Source organism: Hyperoodon ampullatus (assembly GCF_949752795.1).
Source record: "Hyperoodon ampullatus genome assembly, chromosome: 17".
NCBI lineage: Eukaryota > Metazoa > Chordata > Mammalia > Artiodactyla > Ziphiidae > Hyperoodon > Hyperoodon ampullatus.
Window position 1 is genome coordinate 40471335 of NC_136930.1, and position 24745 is coordinate 40496079.

The 24745-nt window shown below is 38.4% G+C and overlaps 1 protein-coding gene across 1 annotated transcript in view; it reads left to right on the forward strand.

Moving 5' to 3' along the window:
• CPQ (carboxypeptidase Q) overlaps window positions 1–11102 on the forward strand; it is a gene marked incomplete at its 3' end in the record, with an annotated part of 373081 nt that extends 361979 nt beyond the window's left edge. The window contains exon 7 of the mRNA XM_079722376.1: window positions 10939–11102. Coding sequence (XP_079578502.1) covers window positions 10939–11102 — 164 coding nt within the window. The remainder of the gene's footprint in view (window positions 1–10938) is intronic.
• Window positions 11103–24745: the final 13643 nt, after the last annotated feature.

Genomic DNA, 24745 nt, shown 5'->3' on the forward strand with positions numbered 1-24745 from the left:
GTGAACACATGTCAAAGATTTTATTCAATTCATTCATTTATATGGGAATCAGTAAGATATTCACACCAATTCAAAGAGCATTTGAGAATCTGAGTTTATGTAATTTAATAAATATTAACTAAGATTGCTAGGTTAGATTAAAACTGCTTAACTGGTTAATGTCTCAGAGGCCAATAAACTGTAACCTTTGGAAACAACTGTTCTATGGGACAGAAATAATTTTCATCTAGAAAAAATGAAATAGACTAAATATCTATGAGTTAACATATAACGTCACTAAGTCTGGGACCTTTAATCAGTAGTAAGCAGTGAGTCAAACTAAGTACGTTGTCCTAGAGAATATTTGCATGGACTTTGCCCTGAATGACATTGAAAGGATGTGCTGCCTTATTTTCAAGTTGTGGATAATTTCCATAACAGTGGTGAAAAGTAGAGGGACATATTGAGTAGTACATAATGGAGTGTTTAGATCTCAGCTTATATGTGAAATATCCCATGTTTTTGGTAACAAGAATCTTCTTATCATTCCCCAAGGCAGCAGCTGAGAGAAGAATCTCCAGAAAATAGGATTTACTTAGCAAAATTGCTATAGGGAGGGAGAATGAAGCCAGTATTTAGCCCTGCTTTTGCCCCATTAGATATTTAACAATTCATTCATTTATCCATACAGTGATTCAACAAACATTTATTGAGCATTTACTGCCTGCCAGGCTTTGGGAAGTAGAGTGAAAAAGACAAAGTCCCTTCTAGTGGGAAAGACAAGCAGCAAATAATGAAATCATTACAAGAATAATATCATTTTAGGTAGTAGAAGAGTGCTGTGAAAGGTAGGGGCGGGGAAGAAGCAGGGTAAGAGGATAACAGATGATTAGAGGGGAGGGGTGGGTTTTAGATGGGATGGTTGCAAGCTCTTAGGAGGATTGGCAGGCCCTGCAGTGTGTGGCCCAGCAAGAATAGGGGGGGTGTCAGGAGAGGCTCTGCTATCCATCTTCTGATAGGTAGTCCCAGGCTGCCTGAGCCCACTGTCTGAATATGATTATGTCTTCACTCTAGTTCATGGCCCAGGATACCTCCAGTTTGAATTTCCATCTTCTTGTCATGAAGCAAAGTAAGGATGGGGGACCAGAGCTGCGAGTGGAGCAAACAACGCACACAGTTTGCCACTGGGGAAAAAGCTGTTACAGATGTCCTGCTTTAAGGCAGGGAGAGAAGGCTCAGAAAACTGGTTAGGAACATGGTTTTTAGATCAGACACAGCTGGCGTTGACTCCTATCTCTACTGCTTTGGCTGTGTGACTTTAGTTACTCAAATCCATTTTCCATCTGTTAATGACACATAATGATCACTCCCTCATGGGGTCACTTGGAAAATTAAATGAAATCATCTCCAAGAAGCCCTAGGCACACAGGAGGCCGTCAACAAATAGTATTGTTCCTGTTATTCCCACATTTGGAGAGTCTGTAGTACCATCTTCCTGTAGCAGTAATTAATTAGTCTTATTACAGGTGTACAGTTCTTCAACTTTATGGAAAGATGAATCATTATCACAGAGTTTAGGTACATGTGAACTGGAGGTCCTCCAGATGTGTTGGTGTTGACCCATGTTCTGTGGTCAAAATTATCCCAGCCAACAATCCAAGTTTTCCAAAGAGATGGAAGGTGCGAGGCCTTAGTGGCATACCTGAAACTTTTCAGCACAGGCTTGGAGATTCTTGGGTGAGAATTTAGAAACTAAAATTATAATACTTTTCATGGAGCTTTGATCTGGGAGGTTTTTCCATGTCCTGTCTGTCCTTTCCTTTCCTTTGTTTTACTGTTCTTTCCTTTCCCTCTTATAAGTTGCTTTCTCTTCTGGAGAGCTATGGGTTAGGAAGCTATTAATTAGCTGCATCTCACTCTACTTTTCAATGAGATTTAATATAGTAGGGATAAAACTGCCCCTTTTGAAAAGAGAGATTAAATGTCTGCAAATTCCTTGAATTGATTTTCTAATTGTTTTGGTAATAATGCTTTTTCACTTGATAATGTTGCTGAAAGAAATAGTCATTCTAATTAAACTGTAAATGTAATTTTTTATTTTATATATCCTAGGGAGACTAAGTTTTCTCGCAGGGAATAAGTTAAGACCATAACCTTCTTCTCTAACCTCATAATTATTATGATCAGGAAATGTCTGTAATACATTACATTGTAATTAAATTGCATACCCCAGACTGTGCAAGATCTGTTTATAAAGGGCAAATGGATTTTCCACAGCTGCTTGCCTGTGAGTGCATCCTTCGTGAAACACTGCGGCAGCCAATGTATGCACGGAAATAAGAGACTTGAATTTAAATTCTCAAAGCTTTCAAATGTCTTTCAAAATCTTCTCATAATGTGAATTGCTTAATTTGTGTACATGAAAACCCACTGATTACATATGAATGAGAGTCAACCTACAATAAGAGGGGGCTATGAGAATCTTTGTGTATTTATCCACCCATCTCTTCAGGAATTAGTAGGTATTCATTTAATCTTGTTCTGATATCCTGCACAGACTGCAGTCATTACGGGGATCTTTCTGTGAAGATTGGAATCTTCTGTGAACAGTATGGGGCAGGTCAGGTATTTCTTACCATAGTCATTGGACCATCTTCACCCAGTCACACAGCTGGAAAATATTTTGTGAGATGAATGTTTACAAAAGAAAAAAATAGGATTCAGAGTGGAGAGAGAAGAAGGGGAAAGAGAAGGATGAGAAGAAAAATAATCCAAACATGGGTCAAGGCGGGGTCACATAGAGTAGACCTCATGGTCCAACTTTTCCATCTTTAAGAACAATCATCAGAACTTTGATTTATTAAATAAGAATTTTAAATCCTTCAAGTTGTATTTAATTGATCATGCTGTTGTGGATATACTGAGTTAACCTTGTGGACTCATAATATCTTATAGTAAAGTATTAACTGAGTGCTTACTCATCCTCACCAGCATCTTGAACTCGGGTATCGTTAGCCCTCACTCATTCATGAGGAAACTGAGGCTGAGTGGCCTTACGTGATTCTCCCAAATTCACCCAGATATTAAGCAGAGGAGTTTGAATTGGAACCCGGTCCTATCTGACTCTAACCCCTATGTTCTCTCAGCTGTATCTACCTGTCTAGGACCAATTTCTCCTTGACTGACAAGCTCAAGGATATGTCTTCACATCCTTAAATTCCAAACCTCCCTTAGAACTAATTTTCTGAAGGTGAACTGTCCTAATCATGCTGTAATTTGTTTCCAAGGGGTGAATATTGGCCTTCAGAGCAGGCTCCTTCCTACCAGCTTTCACCTTCTAAAAATCATTTGATTTGATTCCCTGTTCAGAGCTCAAATACCTGTCAGAAGATACTGTGCAATTTATCCCTAAGGACAGTTAACATTTCCTCCGCCGCCCCCCACCTTGTGATGTCAGGTGCTCTCAGAAATTGCAATGCAGGCTCTCCCTCAGTGCTGGTCTTTTCGATCAGTGGCTGTCACTGACAAAATATCTCCTTGGAACTGCAGAGACAAAGCTGTAAGGCTGCCAGCAGGCCTGCTCTACTATCTCCTGTGGTTATCTGTTCTCATTGGTGGTACCAGCTCTTCTGGAGTTGTTTCAGTTTCGTAAAGTGTTCATGGGAACTTAGATGATCTCTAAGGAAATGCTTTCCTTAAGTCACTAGTTTTAAAGGGAGGCAGCCAAATTCCCAGCCATCTGGCAGTCAGTTTCTTTCAGTCTGAGACAGGGAATTTCAGAGGCCTTGAAGAGGGCATGCACAAATATTTCTCGCTTCTATTTTTTCAATATGGAATTTGGAGCCTTGTCTGTCAGCCACCATGCTGTGTCTTTAGGAAACTCTAAATGGGAGGAAATCAGCCCCTAACAAGCTGTACTTTGTCTCTTGGAATTAAATGTCCTTTTCTGTTTCTTGAAATCCACAATTCTGATTCATCTCCTATCTGCCCTCAGTGACTTCCATTCTTTGAACTCCTTGACTTTGTCCTTAACTTGTGGATGAATTTGACATCCAGCTGATGCTCTCTGGGATCCAGAGAGCACATGTTCCTCACCAGCTTCAACTAGTTCTAAAATGTCATGGTTTCTGTTAAAATGCTTCTAGCTCCTACCAAAATAAACACACAGATTTGTCTCTCTCGGGTTGTGCTGTGAGTTCATGGCGTAAAGTGTCTTCTGGTTTAAAAATGGACCACTGGGCTTTTCACTGGAAGTTTGGTTATCTTTGTCCACATGCTTTCCAGAGAATCTCAGAGGCTGGGTTATCATCACCTGGCCCTGGTCTTTGTCACCTGTCCCCCAAACTGTACTTCCTTCCTAGGCATCTCCTCACCACCACGATTGTTTACAGAATTCTACCTCCACATTTTTCTGGAATGTCTCCCTAAGGTGCAGCTCCCGTCTCCCCACCCTCCTGCCCATTGGCCCCCAAAGGCTTCCCACTTATGAACTGTGTTCAGTCTATTTTCAGCCTTATTTAGGAACTTTCAAAGATAACGTTAGTTGCCAACTTTCTCTGCCTGTAATTAACCCAAGTTACCCACACATCGCCCAAACTGGAATGCTCAGATGTTCTATTCACCTGGAATATCCATGTCCCCATCTCTGTCTGTTGACAACCTAAGTACTTGTGCTAGATATTCTCTTGTACCACTCCTTATCAATCCTCACCTTTCTCTACCCTATACTGTGCCGTTGGAGGCTAACGGTTATGGACTGCCCTCTGGCTTATGATTGGGTTTGGCCAAGGGAGACCTGTAGGATATGAGAGGCACCAGCAGGGGACTGATTCCCTGGCTTCAAACAACCACAGCTCCTCTGGTGTCCCTCTCCAACAGATACAACTGCAGCTACAGCTGCTTTCTTCTCTGCTCTTTTAGGCTTAGGGGTGGAAATGGCCTCCCTTGCTTCTCCTTTAGCATCCCTTATTGGTTTTATTTAACCCTGACCACTCTTTGTAAATAATCCTTTCATTAAATTTTCCAAGTTATCTTCTTGGAGTGTCCCATCTGTTTCCTACAAGGGCTCTGACTGATACAGCACCCCCAAGGCTCAGTTCACTTATACACTTTTCTGATTTCATTCATTCATTCAACAAATTCACATTCCTCATCTGTTTGGTGTTACGTTATAGGCATTGGTGACAAAAGTGGAGAACAAAAAACAGTGGCCTTGCCTTCAGGGAAATTACAATATAGTGGGGAAAACAAATGTGAAACAAACAGTTATAACAAAGAATGGTGAAGATTATGATAGGGGAAGTATGGAGAGCACACAACAAGGGGACCTAGTCTAGGGATCAGATCGGGTCATTCAACTACATAAGGTATCCACTATTTTTTGTCCTTTGCCCATAGCACTCAGTGCACTCTGATTGTGTTATTATTATTTGTGGACACATTTTCTCTGCCTCTAGAGCAGAATAAGCTTTTGAGAGCAGAGACTGTCTTTTTCACCTTTATGTCTTAGCCCACTGCCTAGAATGTTGTAGGAACTCAAGTATTTGTCCAGTTGAATTGGACTGAACTTTCTGAACACTTATGGACCTCAGCTCCAGCCCACCCACTGAAGGTTGTACATTATTAGGCTGGATAATGGTGAGATCCCACCCTTTCAGAGCTATCAGAACAACAGAAAACATGTTTTACTAGTTGAAAAAGAAACATCACTGAAGAGGAAGAAGCCGCCTCAACACAGGTGAAGGGTTTGATAGGTGTTATCAACCTAATACACCCTGTTTCGGATATTTGCTGACAGGCATTGGAGTCATTAATTGTCAGGGTTGAGAGTTGAGCTTTCTTTTATATGTTTGTTTTGCATCACTGGCTTGTGTTGTGTTTGATAGCAACATGGCTGAACTCAGTGTGAAATATGAATGAATGGAGGGAAATCCATGTCCTACTCCAGAGCAAGGAGTTTGGGGAGATAAGTAGGGGAAAACCTTGGTACAAAGTTTTTAAAACTTGGGTCGGTGTAGAGAAAATCTGGACAGCATCCTGAGGCAACAGAGGGCTCAGGAACAAAGAGCAGGAAGTAGAGGATTGGGAGAAGAGAACTCTGGCAATGTGGTAGGCCAGAAGTTCTCAGGCACCTAGCTCCCCCTGCCAAAAATAATTGTTGGATAAAACAATAACTCTTTCTATAATACATGGCTTAGTAAGGCAAAGTAAGGGAACTCATCAGGGGTGAAAAATGATGAAGTGAGAATCTGTAAGAGGTAAGAAAACTCCAGAGCCTTTGTCTAAGGGTATCTGCCAATCCCTGTTCTCCTAGAGCATGGGTTTTAATGAAGTGTGAGTGTGTCTGGGACAGGAGACAAAATTTGGGGCCCTAGTGTCCTTATATAAGGTATTGATTAACTTTAAATAAATATGTAAGCCATATCAATCATCTGAGGTCTCCACTGAGAGAACTGAAATAAAGTGTGTAACTTCCAAATGAGTAGAGTTGGGGTGGGGGAAGGAATGATAGGAGGGGAAAAAAAATCAACACAAAGGAGAGCAAGAAAGAAAAGGAAAAAAACAAACTTAGAAAACAAATGAACAAATAGGAAGCAAAAACTAAGATGATATAAATGAGTCCAATTTAACAATAATCACAAGCTACATAAATGAATTATAATTTCCAGTTAAAAATCAAAGATTGTTAGACTAGATTTTAAGAATTCAACTTTAAACTATCCGTAAGAGAAACCCCTATAATATAAGGACAGAGGCAGATTGCAAGTAAATTAATGGGAAAAGACATACGAAGAATGAGGTTAAAAAAAGGAGATATAGCTATATTAAATATTAGGTAAAACTAGACTTCAAGACCAAAAGCACTACTACAAATGGCAAGGATGACTACGTATTAATAAAGATGTTCAATCTGGGACAAAGTGAGAGAGTAGCATTGACATAAATACACTACCAAATGTAAAATAGATAGTTAGTAGGAAGCAGCTACGTAGCTCAAGGAGATCAGCTCTGTGCCTTGCGACCACCTAGAGGGGTGGGATAGGGAGGGTGGGAGGGAGACGCAAGAGGGTGGGGATATGGGGACATATGTATACATATAGCTGATTTTCTCTGTTATACAGCAGAAACTAACACAGCATTGTAAAGCAGTTATACTCCAATGAAGATGTTAAACTAAATAAAGATGTTCAATTTACCAGGAAGACGTAATTCTAAGTTTATGTGCTCCGAAAAGCATAACTTTGAAATATATAAAAAAGAAATTGCCGGAACTACAAGAAAAATAAACACATCCCAAATCACAGGTCATTTTCACACATCTCTCTCAAAATTGATAAACCAAATAGACAATAAATCAGTAAGGAGTTAACAGATTTGAAGAATACAATTAACAAGCTTGTTTTAATGCACAGACACAATACACTGAAAGCACATTCTTTTCAACACATGTAACATTTATAAAATGGATCATCCAATAGGCCATGGAGAAAATCTCAGCAAAACTCAAAGAATTTGTATCATATAGCCCACATTCTCTAACAGTTAAATTGGAAGTCAAAAATGAAAAAATAACTAAGGAAACCCCATACCTTTGAAAATTAAAAAACACATTCTAACTCATGCGTCAAAGAAGAAAATCAAAGTAGGACTTACTAAATATTTAGAACTAAGTGATCATGAAAATACTCATCAGGACTGGTGGGATATAGAGAGCTAAAGCAGTAATAGGGGAAAGATTGTAGTCTTACTGCTTATGTCAGTGACAAGGAAAGTGTGCAAAGTAATAAACTGAACATTCAACTCAAGAAGTTATAAAAACAAAAGTGAATCAACCTAAGAATAAGGAGGGAAATAATAAATATGAGTAAAAATCAATGAAAGAAAACTGCATTACATTAGAGAATGTCCCCCCAAAACAAGATTGTCTCTCTTTTTTTTTTTTTTGAAAGAGTAACACAGCTGACAAACTGCTGGCAAGATTGATGAACAAAAAAGAGAGATGACTCTAATAACCAGTATCAGGAATGAAAAAGCGTACTCCCTATAGGTGCTACAGACATAAACGAAGGTAAAAACAGGATATTACTGACAACTTTATGCTGATTATTTTGAATATTTGGAAAAACTCACACATTCCTAGAAAAGTGTAATTTCCAAAGTTAATTCAAGAAGAAACATAAAACCTGAATAACCCAATAACCAGGATAGGAATTGAGTCATTAATTAAAATGCTTACCATAAAGAAATATCAGACCTAGATGGTTTTGTAAGGAGTTCTACAAAATGACCAGGAAATGAATCATTCTAATCTTACACAAACTATTCCAGAGTATAGAAAAAGAAGGATCACTTGCCCATTTTATGAATCAGATATATATCCTTGATACTAAAAATGGAAAGCCACAAACATAAAATGCAAATTTTTACAAATGTATAATTTACAGTTGCAACAAAAAGTATAAGCCATGGAGGAAAGAAAACTAACAAAAGCCATGCCAAACTGTATTACAAAACTTCAAAGACATTACAGAAGACTTAATAAATAGAAACATATCAACACACCATTTTCATGGATAAAAACACAGTATCCTAATATAAAGATGCTAGTTCTCCCCAAATTGATACGTAGATTAACACAATTCCCATCAAAATCCAAAAATATTTTTCGTACAATTTAAAAGTGATCCTAAACTTTATCTGAAAGAGCAAACAGTCAAGAATAGTAAGATATTCCTGAAGGAGAAGAAAGAGAAAGTGAGGGAACTTGCCCTGCCAGATAACAAGAATTAGAATGCAATGGTAGTTAAGATACTGTGATATTGTTTTGGGAATAGACAAACAGACCACTGGAACAGAATTAGAAAGCCCCCAAACAAAGCAACAAGGAAATGTGATATATGCCAAAATTGATACTGCAGACCAGTGGGGAAAGAGGATGTATTAGTCAAATTTTGCTGGAACAACTAAAAATAAAAATAGAAGCCTACCCTACACCAAAATGAATTCCAATTCTAAATGAATAAAGAACTTAACAATGAAAAGCAAAACTTTAAAAGTTTTAAAATAAGACCCCAGAGACTATTTTTGTGATATAAGGGTAGGGAGAATTTCTTAAACAAGATATAAAAAATAAAAATCATAAAGGAAAGGATTCATAAATTCAACTATATTAAAAGTAAGAACATCTATTCATCTAAATGCATGATAAACAGAGTGAAAAGAGCCACAAACTGGGAAGTGATTTATAGAAACCAACCACCAACAAAAGATTAGTATCTAAAATATATCAAGAACGCCTACAAATCAATAAGAAAAGACAAAGAAATCAATTCAAAAATAGGCAAGGGGCATGAGCAGGCATTTTCCAAAAGAGAAAACATAAGTGACAAAAAATGCATATGTGAAAACATGCTCAGTCTCATTAATAATTAAAAAAATTAAAACCTTATGAGGTAATATTTCACACCTAGCAGATGAGCAAAACTTAGCCTGACAACACCAAGTGCTAGAGAGGATGTGAAGCAAGAGAAAGACTCATATACTGATAATGGGAGGATAAACTGAAAAGGAAAACATCTTGGAAGTGCATGATGAAATTAAACACACATGTGGCTCTATAGCCCAGCAATTCCACTCCTACATTTAGACCCTAGAGAGTGTTGATTATATTTATTGGTAAAACTATAAAGAAAAGCAATGAGTGGTTAATACCCAAGCAGAACAGGATAGTGGGCACCTCCCTCCTCTGGAGGGAGGAAAGGATCCATGGGATGGGGTGGGGTGGGTGGGAGGGAGCTCATAAATGGGCTTCAAAGGTACTGGTGATATTCTTGCATTGAATCGTGGACATACATGAACTCTTATCTTGTCACCGTTTATAATATACATTATGTTCCCTACAATCTTATGTATGTATGATACTATATTTCATAATGAAATGGTAAGTAAATAAATAAATTAGTCCAGAGGCTAAGGAACTGCAGTTGGAACCCACAGAATGGGCCAAGTAGGTTCTAAAGGATGACTAGGAGGTATGAAGATACCTCAAGGCTCTGATCCACGGCTGAAACTAGAGAAAAGCTTCACTAGAGTGACAAGAAGGCTCTTAAGTGGGGCGGAGACTCCTCCTGGTGCCCTTGGAGGTTGCTGGGAAATTTTATTGGAAGCAAATGAATGATTTGAGAAGAAAAACTTGAGCAGAAGAGTACTGACTTTCTTTTGTATCCAGGGAGGTAAAAAATTTACACTCTGCTAATATGAAAAAATACTGTCTCTTTATAAATAAAGAGGGTATTGTATCACTTGCTTTTCTAATAAAGTTTATTTTCCTTTGGGTAGCAGGAAGTCCAGAAGAAGGCAGTGTAGAGCTTATTCAATGGGCTTGCAATAGTTTCTAAATCCAGGCTCCTTCTGTCTTTCCACTCTGCCATTTTTAGTGTGTGGGCTTTTTGCCCCCTGCAGTTCCAAGCTTCTCATCTAATTCGGCATGAGGGCATTTTACTGACTCTTGTCAGCCAAGTAAAGCCTTTCCTAGAGCTCACTCCCCACCTGCCACTTCATGTCCTAGTAGTCAGAAAAGTGTCACATGGCCATTTCTTGCTGCAAGAGAGGCTGGGAACATCATTATTTTTCCATCGCAGCCTGTATAATAGGAGCAGGGAAGGGGGCAGTGGTTTCTGAGCTGCTATTCAGCAATGCCTGTCAAAATACTTCACTAAGGGTTTCCCTGGTGGCGCAGTGGTTGAGAGTCCACCTGCCGATGCAGGGGATATGGGTTCGTGCCCCGGTCCGGGAAGATCCCACATGCCGCGGAGCAGCTGGGCCCGTGAGCCATGGCCGCTGAGCCTGCGCATCCGGAGCCTGTGCTCTGCAATGGGAGAGGCCACAATAGTGAGAGGCCTGTGTACCGCAAAAAAAAAAAAAAAACTTCACTAAGAATTCTTCCTCTTTTTTCCCCAGGAGCCAGTCTACTTGATGACCTATATAAATATTTCTCCTTCCATCACTCCCATGGAGACACCATGACTGTCATGGATCCAAAGCAGATGAATGTTGCCGCTGCTGTTTGGGCTGTTGTCTCTTATGTCATTGCAGACATGGAAGAAATGCTGCCCAGGTCTTAGCAAGAGCAAGAGAGAAGGCACTTTTGTCCTTTCTGGCCAGGAATCCTGGGTCTGCAGCTTCAAGAAGCCCCGCTTCACCTAACAATTTTATGTGATCATTTACAAAGCACAGCACTTTTTCATACTTTCTGATATCATCTTTCTTGATACTTTCCACATTCTCTGTTCCTAGTGTAAGGAATAAGCCCCATCCCCACAAAGAATCAGCCAATGGAAGGGATCACAGTGGGGGAATTTCTTTACACCACATATTAAAAATACTGTTTCTACTTTGAAAGTAAATACTGGATAAAGCTTTGGAAGACCTCTGGCTTTTATGCGTGTATTTACGAACATTAGGTACAGTGACCAGTATTTTGTTAAGTTACTCATTGAAGGAGTAGAGCAGTACACGACTGTAGTACAGTCGTAGTTGGATGTATGGAGGCATCTGGCTGTCTAATGGGTACATTTTTATATCATTAGAATGTTTTAATGAGGTTAAAATGCTTTTAATTCACAGAAAAAATTCACCATTTGGGGAAAAAATCAAGTATGTAAAATCCAGTTGCCTCATTAAAGATCTATCACCAAACAAATGATAATACTATTTTACATTTATGTTTTATATATTTCACATAATATATCTATGAAGTTGGGGCTTATTCACATTTTGCTGATAAGAAGTTTGAGGCTCAGAGAAGCTAAATCCTATTCACAGAGCAAAACACTGATCCCCTTCTACTCTGGGAATAATCTCTACTATTCTTCCACACACAATGTCCAGTATTCAATTTAAAAAATTACAAGACACACCCAAAAATGCAAGAAAAACTCATTGTCAAGAGTTAAAGCAATTAAGAAAACCAGACAAAAGAGATAACTCAGATGTTGCAATATCAGAGAGGAACTTTAACATAACTGTGATTAATAGGTTAAATTCTAGTGGGAAAATGGGTCTATATACATGAACAGGAGAATTTCAACAGAAAGATGAAAACTATAAAATGGAATCAAATGCAAATACTAAAATAAAAAATACAACATCAGAGATGGAGAATTTCCTTGCTGGGCTCATCAGCAGACTGGATAAAACTGAGGAAAGAATCAACAAACTTGAAAACAGATCAATAAAAATTATCCAAACTAAAGCACTGAGAAAGAAAAGTGAAGGAAAACAAACACCAGAATGGATCATTAGACTGTGATCTAATATATATGTGGCCTAATATACATGTAACTGAATTCTTAGAAGGAGAAGACACAGTATCAGTTTTATTAATGGTAATGATTAAAAAGGCCTTTCATTTCTGGCAAGGTTCCCGACTGGTACACTGACTGACACTTACACTGAAAACTAAAGATGTTGGATAACATCTGAGAAACACTTTCTTAAATATATGAATTAACTGATTAAAAGGTAAAGAATATTAGACAAGAAACTAAGTGGAGGCATGAACCAAGATGATATATAGCACATTAAACCAGCTTTTCTTTTTGAGAAAATATGCAGAATGTGGTGAACTTAAATTTCTATTTTCACAGCTTTTAGTGGCTCAGGGGACTATAGACAAATCTCATATTAGGGACACTAGAGAACCCCAATGAAATTGGAACCCCAAAGGATTATACCTCAATACAATGGTGAACTAAAAATAACTCTGAGGACCATAAGGAAAATTACTGTTATTAAGTAATTGCTGAATGGAGGATCCAGAGAAATTCCCACAGATAAAGTTACACAGTCAAGAAAATAAAAAACAAAAACAGGAATCAGAGAATTCTGAGCAACAGCAGTCCAAAACAGAAAACAGCAGAATTAATTCACAATATCCTCTGATATTGCAATTTTTAAATCAAGAATTTTCTAATCTATGCCTATTATGTTTTGAGGAAGTAAAAGGGATTGAAAATAGAATAGAGAGTAAAGGACTATAAAAAGTGACAAAGCATATTGTTTAAAAAAACAATCGAACTTCTAGAAATGTAAATGGAATTTGAACATTATAGGACCAGCTTAACTGCAGATAAGAGAATTCATGAACTAAAAAAAAATTGAAGAAATTAATGAGAATTTAGCACAAAAAGAAAAAGATATGGAAAATATGGATGAGGTTAAAAAATATGAAAGATAGAGTTATATGCCCTAATATATGTTTAATCAGGGTTCCAGAAAAGAAGAAATAAGACAAAGAATTATCTGAATAAATAATAAACAAAAATTTTCTAGAAATAATGAAATATACCAATCCACAGAATCAAGAAACCCAATGAATCCCAAACAGAATAAACAAGAGGAAATCTGCACTGACATGTTATAGAGAAACTACAGACCACAAAAGATGTAGAAAAAGAGTCATGTAAAATCCCAAATCCATTTATGATAAAACTAAAGAGGACATCCTTAACCTGATGAAAACCTCCTACCCCCCAAAAAGTTTAAAATATCACAATTACAATGAAATATCAAAAACTTTTCCTTTAAGATAAGGAATAAGATATGGGTGCTCACTGGAGCTACCTCTAGTCAATGGTATCTTAGATGTCCCGGCCACTACAGAAAGGCAGGGGGGACAAAGTCTAAGCAATGGAAATGAAGAAAGAAAACTTTTTATTTGTAGATAAATATAATCACCTATGTAGAAAATTCAAAAGAACCTACAAAAAAAATCAAAATTAAAAACAAAGTTTAGGAGGTTTGGATAGAAAACTCAACAAATATAATGAAAAGCATTTCTATACATATACTTAGAAAATGCAACCATAAATATGTTACTTACATTAACATCTAATAATATAAAATATCTAGCAATAAATTTTACCAAAAAAATGTGTAAGATTCTTTTAGGGAGAAAATGATAAAACTTCACTGAAGTATATTAAGGTAGAACTAAATAATTGGATAAATATGCCGTGTTTAAGTTTTGGAAGACTCAATAGTAAAGATGTCCATTCTCCCCAAATTTTTCTGTAGAATCAATACAATCTCAATGAAAAATTCCCAATGGGATTTTTTGAATTTGAGTTCTTAATTTTAGTTTATTGGTTGGTTGCTTGGTTTAATGTACCAAGCTGATTTTAAAAGGTAATTGGATGACAAAGGACTAACAGTAGCCAGCGTTCCTGAAAAAGACAAAGTAGGGGATCCTAGTAGCCATTAATGTGATTGCCAAATATTTTTGATTTTCTTTCTAGGCAAGATTGTACTTTCCTGATCCCTTGTAATTTGGTATTACCATGTGCTTTTGACAAAGAAATAGGAGCAGAAGTGGTTACCTCTGGGTGGCAATTTTAAGACCCAGTGCATGATTTTGCTGTTCTCTCTTCCCCATCATAGCAAAAGACAGTGTTGCAGAGAGTGCCTGCTCCAGGAATCCCCCTCCAGAGTGATGACCAGGCACAACCCAGCTTCTGGTCTACCCGTAATGAACATGAAGCATGAACAAGAAATGAATCTTTATCATAGTAAGACACTGATAATCTGTGGGACTTTGTTACCACAGCTTACTCTAACTGATTTTTTTTATCTTACCTTGCCAGATATCAAGACTTCTTATCAGGCTGTAGTATTTAAGATGGCCTGGCATTAGCACAAGGGTAGATTAACAGACCAATGAAACAGAATAGAGAGTCCAGATCCAGAATCACACATTCGTGAAGACTTGATTTATGGCCAGGTTGGTACAGAAGATCAGCAAAAAATAAAACATAGACTTCTCAATAAATAGTAGAACAATAGTCTCTAAGTGAACAATTGTTTCTAAGTAAACAAATTCGACTCTCACTTCATATCTCCTATGTAGCGTCCTGTTGAGAATAGATTGAAAACAAGTGATTGAATCACTTGACTAATTTAAGGGCACAGTCCCCTGAAACACATCTGAAAGCACCGAGAACAGTGCACAGTACATAGTAACTTCACAATAAATGTCCTCTGATTGGGGAATGTCAGCTCCTTTAATCTTGTGGCGAGTCCATTTCTCAGTTTCCATTCCTCAGTCCTTCTCTTCTTTGAGGTAATGATAGGAACAGGATAAAAATTCCTAACATGGAGCCCTATCAAGAGAGAGCTAAACTGAATACCAGCAGGAAAGTCCTGGAATTCTCTCAAGCAAGGGAATAAGCTTAAGCAGGAAACATGGGAAGCTGCCAAAGAGGGAGGTTTTCACAGTTGTGCTTTAGGTGGTCCCATTTGTATTCCATCTTCACAAAAGGAGACAGAAGCCATAAATGGAGACTTGGACTGCAAGTAACCCACACGGTTGTCAGTTCCTACTACAGTGGCCATGCAGAGACACAGGAAGATAGATCTTCTGACTGAGTAATGTTGGTCATGCAGTTTACAAGGTGATGTCTTCCACCTCAATCCAAAATCCAGTCACTCTCAGGTTCATGCTGGATTGAGAAATACAGCACATCCTAATTCTTTAACCAAGCTCTGTGAGGCAGAATGATAGGAGCATTTAGTCTAGGGCTAATTTTGCCTAACTACTAGGGCTAAACCCTCTGAATGCTCTGTTGATGCCCCATAAATTATGAGGTTTTCCTCTCTGATGGGCAGAACAAACTATTTCTGTCCTTGTTTGGGCTCCTAGTGCTGCTTCATCTATCCCTTTCAGTTGGCTCTTCCCAGACTCTGAGAGTTCCCTCCAACACATGCACCGATCGGTGCTCAGCTGGGGAGGGGTGGGGGACCCCCTGCAGGTCTCTGGCATCTCATTCTGTGAGGCTCTCCCCTCTCTGAGACTGTGTCCCATGAACTCCCGCTGCCTTGGCCTCCCCGGACATTCAGAATCCTCACTCAACTCATGGTGATTCCCGGGCTCTGCTTGGGTTTCCCTTTCCTCAACTGTGACTGGAAACTCAAGGTAACCTAGTGCCATCGTAGGACTCACTTCAATTATTTTCTGTCTCTGGGGCACCATGGTCCTTCATCTCCTGATATTCAGTGTCTTAAAAACTCTTGTTTCATATATTTATTTGAGTTTTTAATTATTTCATACCTAAAAACAAAGCTGATCCCTGTTACTCTTGGTCAGAAATAAATGTCAAGTCACTATTTTTTGTCCAATGTATATACCCATATACTTTTTTTTTTTTTTTTTTTTTTTGCAGTATGTGGGCCTCTCACTGTTGTGGCCTCTCCTGTTGCGGAGCACAGGCTCTGGATGCGCAGGCTCAGCGGCCATGGCTTATGGGCCCAGCCGCTCCGTGGCATGTGGGATCTTCCCAGACCGGGGCACAAACCTGTGTCCCCTGCATCGGCAGGCGGACTCTCAACCACTGCACCACCAGGGAAGCCCCACCCATATACTTTTTACATTTTGTACATTTTGAATCATTCTTTTCTCACTCCTTGATTCCAGTTCGGGAATGTCGATTCTCAAGGATTTCATAAACTGTCCAAAGACTGAGCTAAAATTCATGGCATCTATGAATTATCAGAGTCCAAAGATAATCTATGGCTTAGCTGGTAATCATCTTTAGTTTCAAGGATTATTTTCTAGAAAGAATGTGTCCTATACAGATGTATATATATTTATATGTAATATCATATATATTGCATAAATTTTAAATGAAGTATAAATATATATAAATAAATACCTATAAAATCATTTCTGTAAACTCATAGGCTGCTGGTTGGCTTCTTGTTGCTCCCTAAAATGGAGCAACACTTTATGTCCTATTGGACCAATTTCTTCCGTTCCCTTCAAGATCAGCAGAGAGGGACTTCTCAGTAGCAGCACAGCTACACTCATGGTCCACCTCCCTTTGACTTGGAGCTGCTGTGCCTTCGGCTTGTCACCCTGAGCACCATCTTTAGATCACCCTCACAGGTGGCAGAGCTCAGATATATGTCCTGTTTTGTATTCTCCACTCATTCACCACCATACTCCCCACTCACTCCAGAATTTTAAAGTTCAGAGCCACTTTGAAAGAGAAAAACCATCACAAAGTGATATTGTAGCCTCTAGTTCCCACCAGCTGGCAAGACTCTACCTCCCGCCCCCCAACCAACTGCCTTCTGTGTCACTGTACCCACCCAGCCCCTCCAGGAAACAGGGCCCTTTGTTCCCCCTCCACTTTCTGAATGGGATGTGGCCTTGTACCTTCCTCGCCTGTATCTTAGAACTGTCTCTGAGGAAGTGATTTTATTCCATCTCTTTGCCTTTCCCCATAACGTTGTCCCTGAAAAATATTAGGGACAATAATAATAAAAAATATTATTATTTCCCTGAAAAAATAATAATTTCATATGGCCAGATGAAAGCATGTCCTCCCAGGGCCCTCTACTGCTGCCTTACTGGAGGAGAATGGAGGGACTGGGTTGCGGGACAGTGTGAATGTGTGAGGCTGGAGAGTGTGTTGGTTGGTGGATGATCAGTAGCATTGATAGCATAGGAGCTACGGAGAACCACATGGAGGTGGGAAAATAGAGGGGGGAGGAAGAATTATGAAGAAAGAGAGGGATCTGTAGAGTTTTTTCTCATGATAACTCCGCTCGCACATCATAATTGCTTAGGTCTCCCAGGCAGCCGTGGAGCCTGGAACGTACCCTTGAATCACTACACCTATAGGCACTTTCAAGTACAATTCTCTTCTTTTCCATAAATTGTAAAAGGCACTGTTCCTCTGCTAAGAAACCATGTCTCATTTGAGTGGTGGCCTAGTTCCTGTGCACGCAGCAGCTTTCCAATTTGACTTTAGGGTCAAGCAGCTTTTCTGATTCATTTGGCTGAGTAGACTTAAGTGCAGATCGAGAAGAGAAACCCATTTAAATATTGTACAATGTGAAAAAGGTGAATTCTGTAACAGAAAAAGGAGGGGATTAGAGGGAAAAGAGGTCAATTGCTGATTTTTCCCTTGACATTGTTAAGATGTGGTTTTGAGGGTTCTGGTGTGTCTGAATGATTTGGAGTTGAAGTTCCCAGAGTGTTCCAACTTCCTCACAATAATTACGCTACTGACACCAAGAGTGTTTTGAAAATCTTCATGTGTCTGCACTGCATATATTTCATTGCCACGCGGTCCTATTTGCTCAGTGTGCTCCCCTCATAATAATTTGAGATGCTTCCCACTTACCTTGAGTAAATATCAAACAGATCTTGATATCTATATCTGTCTCATGAAATATACATCCTCTCTAACTGTGCCCAAATGATTAATTTACTGCTATGTGATGATTAGCGTAAAAATCTCAGCACAACACGAGATAGAAATGTTATCAGCTAATTGCCATTTGAAGTGAAGAATGTTTTTGCATAGAAATTAATGATGCATGCTTACTTCTCAATTCTCTGTTAAACCAGAAAACCCAAGGTTGTTTTTGAAGCAGAAAGGAATTACCTTTGAAGTTTTTTTTTTTTTTCTTTCCTCTCCCTTAGATGATCCACAGTTCAGCAAAGGAATGGTGGAAAGCAATGGTTAGCGGAGTTTTGTACGCAAAACTCAGCTTTCACCAAATCAGGTCTTCCAACCAATCAATTACACAATTTCAGGCAAAGGCCTTTTCCCTGGATGTTAGAGCCTCTCTGTGGCCCTGAAACTTGACAGAGAAACACTCATATATGTGCAGCATATCCTAAGCATGCTCAAGTCCTTTGGAGAATCTGGTCTTATTATCATTGGTGGTCATTCCAGTTCTGCTCAAGCAGCCGTACAACTATCTATGAGTTTGATGATGCCTCAGAAAGCCTTGTTTTATTTTCCAGATTTAAAGAACATTTAGTTATGCCCTAGATCTTGATGATAAAGTCACACCCTAATCCAATTAGTTCTCTTAATTCTAAGTACCAGCCAGTCTATCCCAGAGATTGTAATGGAACATGAATTTTCCCCAAGCTCTCCCTTGCCATCCAAATCATCATCACCATTATCTATTACCCAGCCTGGGCCAGTTATGCTGCTGGGAACTTTATTGCATTTTCTCATTTAATCCTCACCCAACACAGTGAGGTCAGTCCTATTTTAATCCCCGTTTTAGAGATGAGAAAACATGGATATGCAGCTCATACGTTACTTTTCCAAGATCACGGAGCTGATAAAATGTGGCTGAAATCTAAAAAATTCAAACCCAAATATCCCACTCAGACAAACATAAATCCTCTGGATAGTGACCCCTCTAGCCTTCACTGTGTGGACAGATCCAGTCTAACTGGTTCATTTTCATTTCAAGGAATAGAAAGTGGGGCTTGAACAGTGCCATTCTTTGGCCCAAGAAAGAGGGGCTTTGTGCTTTTAGAAGACCCCACATATCACAAACACACACCAACAACAAATGTATTGAGGGCTATATGGGTGCTTCTGTCACCAGCTATCTGGCACTCAGGGCAGGCACAGCAAGACTCATGAGTCTAAGCATCCACTTTCAGGCGAATGCCATGTTGGCTCCAAAGAAATGCTGCCCTTGGGTCCTGCCTTTGAGAGACAACTGTATCCGAATGTTGTGAACATAGACACTGCCTCAGAACATGAAGAAGATTTGAGGAATAAAAGTACTCAAGAAGAAAATACAAATTCATTAACTTGTCAAATCTTTCCTCTCAGAGAGCAAGAAGGCAATAGTTATTGCATAATTAGGTATTGTTTCCCAGAAGTGTGGAGCATCCACTTTCTTGATTCTCATCCTGTTCCAATTTGTGGTTCTGAACATACTCATGAATAAACATGGTATTCGCAACAGTTGTACATGGTGGCATATTGCATTATTTAATATTTTCAATATTATTTAATATCTAATATCCGTAACTTAAATTGGCAACTAGATGGACATTTCATGCTAGAATTGCAAATAGTTTTATATTTGTAAAATTAATAATATCCAACAAACATTTTAAAATCTAAGTAGAAAATGTTCACTTTAGAGAGTGGCATGGACATGTATACACCACCAAATGTAAAATAAATAGCTAGTGGGAAGCAGCCGTATAGCACAGGGAGATCAGCTCGGTGCTTTGTGACCACCTAGAAGGGTGGGAGGGAAACGCCAAAGGGAGGGGATATGGGGATATATGTATATGTATAGCTGATTCACTTTTTTATAAAGCAGAAACTAACACACCATTGTAAAGCAATTATACTCCAATAAAGATGTTAAGAAAAAGAAAATGTTCACTTTAAATATTTTGATTTAAAAATGTGATATTTATTCATTATAATTTATATTTCTCTTTTATTTAACACTTATTATTTTTAATTGTGGTAAAATATACAGAACATGAAATCCATCATCTTAATCATTTTGAAATGTACAATTCAGTGGCATTAAGTACATCCACATTTTTTGCACCCATCACCACCATCCATCTTCAGAACTCTTTTCATCTTGTAAAACTAAAACTCTGTACCAATTAACCAATAACACCCCATTACTCTCTGCCTCCAGCCCCTGGCAACCACCTTTCCACTTTCTCTCTCTCTGAATCTGACTACTCTAGGTACCCTATATAAGTGAAATCATATAGTATTTGTCCTGTGACTGGCATTTCACTTGTCCTCAAGTTTCATCCATGTAGTAGGATGTGTCAGAATTTCCTTCCTTTTTAAGGCTGAATAATGTTTCATTGTATTTTATACCACATTGTGTTTATCCATTCATCCATCGATGTTGATCTACTCTTGGTGGATCAACCAGGAGAAAATAATGCGAATAACACTGTTATGAATAATGTGAATAATGCTATTGTGAATAATGCTGTTATGAACATGGGTATACAAATATCTCTTCCAGATCCTGCTTAAATTCAGAAGTGGAACTGCTGGATCATATGGTAGTTCTGTTTTTCATTTTCTGAGGGAACACTATACTGTTTTCTACAGTGGCTACACCATTTTACACTCCCACCAAGAGTGCATAAGAGTTCTGATTTCTCCACGTCCTTACCAACACTTGTTATTTTCCTTTTTCTCCCTGTAATTTTTTTGGGGGTGTGTTGTGTTTTGTGGCCATCCTAATGGGTGTGAGGTGGTACCTTGTGGTTTTGACTTGCATTTCCCTAATGATTAGTGATGTTGAGCATTTTTTCATGTACTTATTGGTCAGTTGTATATCTTTTTTGGGAAAATGTGTACTCAAGTAGACATTTATTCCCCATTTTTTAATCAGGTTGTTTTTTGTTACTGAGTTGTAGGAGTTCTTTATGTATTCTGGATATTAGCCCCTTATCAGAGATATGATTTGCAAATATTTTCTCTCATTCCATGGGTTACCATTTCACTCTGTTGATTGTATCCTTTGATGCAGAGATTTTTTTAATTTGGGGGTAGTCCTATCTATTTTCACTTTTGTTGCCTGTTCCTTTGGTGTTTTTTCCAGGAAACCACTGCCAAATCCAATGTCATGAAGCTTTTCCCCTACTTTTTTTTCAGAGAGTTTTATAGTTTTAACACTTACATTTAGACCTTTGATCAATTTTGAGTTAATTTTTATATATGGTATAAGGTAAGCGTCCAACTTCATTCTTTTTCTTCAGTGTGGATATCCAGTTTTTTCAACAACATTTATTGAAAAGGACTGTCTTTTCCCCCATTGAATGGTCTTGGCACACTTTTCAAAAATAATTTGACCATATAAAATGAAGTGTTCATTTCTAAGTTTTGTATTCTATTCCATTCATCTATATGTCTGTCATTATTATAGTACCACACTGTTTTGATTTACTGTAACTTTATAATAAGTTTTAAAATAAGTAAGTATAAGACTTCCAACTTTGTTCTTTTTAAACATTGTTTTGACTATTTGGGGTCCTTTGAGGTTCCATATTTAAAATTCATTAAATATGAATTTTAGGATGTATTTTTTTCTGCAAAAAACCACTATTGGGATTTTGATAAGAATTGCACTGAATCTGTTGATCATTTTGAGTAGTACTGCCATCTTAACAGTATCCACAAATAAGGGCTGCTGACTTAGCTTGGGCTAATATAACTAATACCATAGACTGGGTAACTTAAACAACAGACGTTTATTTCTCACAGTTCTGGATTTTGGGAAGTCCAGGATCAAGGTGCCATCAGATTCAGTTCTTGATGAAGGCCCTCTTCCTGGCTGGTATACAATCACCTTCACCATGCATGCTCACATGGTCTTTCCTTGGTGTGTGCTCATGGAGAGATCTCAAGTCTCTTCCTCTTTTTATAAGGGCACCAATCTCATCATGAGAGCCTCACCCTCATGTCCTAACCTAACCCTAATTGCTTCCCAAAGGCGTCACCTCCAAATACCATCCATTGGAGATTAAGGCTTCAAAGATGGATTTGGGAGGAACACAAACATTCAGTCCATAGCAAATGTCTTTATCTATTTGTGACTTCAATTTCTTTCAGCAGCAATTTGTTGTTTTCAGTGTACAAGTCTTTTACCTCTTTGATTAAACTTATTCTTAAGTATTTCATTCTTTTTGATGCTATTGTAAATGGAATTGTTTTCTTAATTCCCTTTTCGAATGGTTCATTGTTAGTGTATAGAAATGCAGCTGATTTTTCTATGTTGATTTTGTAACCTGCAACTTCACTGAATTCATTTATTAGTTCTAACAGTTTGTGGAATCTTTAGAGTTTTTTACATATAAGATCATGTCGTCTGTCAACAGAGATAATTTTACTTCTTCCCTTCTGATTTAAATGCCTTTTATTTCTTTTTCTTGGCTAGTTGCCCTGGCTTCAGTAGTTAACTTTGAACATTGTAGAAGAATAATAACTTTTTTGAAAACATATACAAAATGTTTTTAATTGTTTACATTCACTTTAATTTATGTCTTTATTAAATATATTCAAATTTTCTAGATTTTGAATACAAATTCATTTTATTTTTTAGTCCTTTAGAACATTATTTTCAGTGGAGTACAAATTAAGTGAAAACCTGGATTATAAGAACACAATTCATGATTTTGCTGAATTGGAGACAAGAAAAATAAAGTTTATGGAATACATATGTAATGATTTGCAAATTATGTATGTCTGATCCAATAACAGAACACCCAAGCATGGACAATAATAATTAAATTCAACCATCTCTGATATTTTTCTGACTTTTAGTCATTATGTATGTATATTTTTCAAAACAGGATGCTAGAAAACATTTAGTTTAACAGTTTGTTAATTTTCATTTATACTGTTTAAATATTTAGGCATATCTAAAAGTTTCTCTCTCACAATCAAGAAGCCCAAGAATAGCCAGCCCAGGCTGGTCTGCTGCTGTACACTTTCTTTGCCCAGAGCCCCACAAATGTTTGATAGGGGCAGACTTGAGTTTGAAAGTGCGAATACAGTAGACTTCTCATCTACAGAAGTTACTCTAATGTGATAACCCCCTCCCCCTCCTGATAACACCACAGCCAGGATGATATTATACATTACAAATATGATTATGCACTCCCCTGCTTGGAACCCTTTGGTAACTTCTCTTTGCACTTGGGATAAAGTTCACAATATGGAAGCCCTGCATGTTCTAGCCCTGTCTTCCTTCCCCATCTCTGTGTATGTACTACTCTTCCTCTCTTCACTCTGGCCACACTGGCTTTTATTCTAGTACTTCCAACATATCCCCTCCTGCCCCAAGACCTCTGCATGTGTGCTTCCTTCTCCCTACGATGGTCTCCTCACCCCTTTCTGGTCTAGTTAACTCCTGCCTGTCCACTGGACTCATCTCTAAGATCCCTTCTTCCAAGGAGCCTCCTTTGAATCTTTGGACTAGATAGATCCCAATAATATCAAAAATAAAAATGATTTTGATGGTCATGTATAAAATTGACTGTTTGCTCTCCAATAGGCAGAGAGGTAAGCATTTCACATGTATGAACTCCTTTTATTCTTCCAAAAGCCCTCCCCTCCATTTTTACAAATAGAGTAGTCAAGGCTTAGACAAGTTAAGTCACTTGACCACAGTCACATTATTAATAAGAGGTGAGACAAGATTTTAATCAAGACTGTCCAACCCCAGAGCTTATATATTTAATCTCAGTGCCACAGTGGTTTTCTCTGTAAGGGCCCTCGTTCATGATTTGTTCACTCATTCCACAGGTTTATGAGGTTTCTGCCATGTGCCGGGCACTGTGAGACACTGCGGGTAGAGTGGTGAGCAGCAAGACAGATAAGATTCCTGGACTCAAGGTTCTTTATTCTAGTCGAGGAGTGAGGTCATAAAAAGTAAAAGTAAAGAAGTAAACAAAGGATCGTTCCTGTGGAGGAACAGAACAGGTTCTGTGATAGAGAGTAAGTGAGGATAGCCTGTTACCAAAAGGATGGGCTCAGATGGTCTCTCTAAAGAAGGGACATTTGAGCTGAGTCCCGAAGGATGATGGGGCAGAGCTAGCTACTTGTCCTTCAAAATCCATTCTACCTTTTTTTATGGTAACAGACCCCCTAAATCTTAGCTAGATTATAGCCTGCAACCCACCTCATAACTAGATGTAGCCATGTGATTAAATTCTGGCTAATGGGTTATAACCGGAAGTAGCATGAGAAACTTCCAGGAAGTCTCCTTAAGGGGAGCTGGGGGGATGGGCATGCCCTTCTCCTCCCATCCCCTTTCTTGTTGGAAGGTTGAAGGAGCAGCAGCAGACTTGGACCATGAAGTGAACTTGGGGATGGAAACATCCTAAGCAGAGAAGCAAACAGGAGGGACTATGGGTCCCTGAGACTATGGTGTACGCTATCAGCCCTTT